The sequence below is a fragment of the Papilio polytes genome, unplaced genomic scaffold (genome assembly GCF_000836215.1).
Source record: "Papilio polytes unplaced genomic scaffold, Ppol_1.0 DF823934.1, whole genome shotgun sequence".
In the NCBI taxonomy this organism is placed as follows: Eukaryota; Metazoa; Arthropoda; class Insecta; order Lepidoptera; family Papilionidae; genus Papilio; species Papilio polytes.
Window position 1 is genome coordinate 367,477 of NW_013525270.1, and position 1,409 is coordinate 368,885.

At 41.8% G+C, this 1,409-nt stretch overlaps 1 protein-coding gene across 1 annotated transcript in view; it reads right to left on the reverse strand.

The window, feature by feature from the left end:
* Positions 1-1,409, reverse strand: part of LOC106101954 (Down syndrome cell adhesion molecule-like protein Dscam2) — a 65,222-nt gene that overhangs the window by 12,727 nt on the left and 51,086 nt on the right. The window contains 4 exon segments of the mRNA XM_013281345.1: positions 63-211; positions 384-539; positions 690-931; positions 1,187-1,344. Coding sequence (XP_013136799.1) covers positions 63-211; positions 384-539; positions 690-931; positions 1,187-1,344 — 705 coding nt within the window.

Here is a 1,409-nt window from a genome sequence, read left to right on the forward strand (position 1 = left end):
CCAAAAATTACAAAAATACCCATGAAGTAAGATGTCAAAATGATTGTTTTTAGCTGTATTACCTTATTAGGATGAGGTTCAGTGTTCTGTGCCTGAGTGTAAACGTTGTAGTGTGTGACGAGGCCGTTGGGCTGCGCGGGGGGCCGCCAGGACACCAGGATAGAGTCTGCTCCCATAACCAGGGCTTTCACCGCGCGAGGTGCCTCGGGGACTGAACATCAAAATAACATTATCAATAAGAAGTAAACGAACCAATGAACCAAGAAATATCTTTCAATTCCATTCTATCTTAGGCTTAGCTTTAGACTTTAGAAGAACTGAGAACTCAGGTTGTTACAAAATGTCCGTTAATTTGTGACGTCATAAGTTATTATCATACTGACCGTCCTGTTCAGTCTGGCAGTGTATGGGAGCGGAGCGCACGCCGTCGCCGCCGTTGGTGGTCGCCAGCACTTCCATAGAGTAGTTGGTGAATTTCTTCAGTCCGTGCAGAATGGTCTCGCTGCTCGCCGTAATCTTTGTATCCTTCGATTTCTCATCTACAAATAAAAAAAATGTCTTTATTAACACGTGAACTGCAACTATTGCTTGCGATCTCGTTTTAAACTGCAATTTCAATAGCTGCTACATTATTGCGATCGATACTAAGGTCAAAAAGAAGTGAAGAAGAATTTAAAACCAATACTCACCATACCAAGTGTCACTAGGTCCGTAGATAACTTTGTAGCCTTTGATGAGTCCGTTAGCGGCGGCAAGAGGCGGGGAGACCCAGGAGACGCGGATAGTCTGTGCGGTAAGCGTGGTGCAGAGCACATCTTGCGGGGGCGCGGAGGGGGCTCCTTCTGCGGTGTAGGCGCGGACCTCGCCGGACACGGGGCCAGAGCCCATCTTGTTGAATACTTGTACTACGATCGCGTATTGAGTGTAGGTCCTGAACACGTTTTTATTAATTAGATTTCTCTAATAGCGTTAACTGCCCTCTAGTATTTTCATAATCGATTCAAAAGGTTGATGTTAACTGCATCTCCGTCGAGTATCTTTTGATTTAAGATATTTGTTATATTTTCAAGGATAAAATAAGAACTTTTCAATACTTTCAAAGCAAATATGGTTTATTTTGATATTGTATTATGATCGAATAAGTAGTAGTTTCCATCTATGTTTAGTTATTTAGATTTACACTTACTTCAGATTCAAAATGTCGAGATGATGCTCCTTGCCAGATTCCTTAGAGATGTCGACGGTCTCAAACACGAACGATTTGTTGCTGGAAGCCAGTTTGTAGCCAACGTAGTATCTGAAATTCAAGTTGATTTTATTGGTATAAAACGTGACCAAATATGTCTAAGAATCGTTTCTAGTTGTATAATTCAGTGTTTCCATACTTCACATCCCATTACATTCACTTA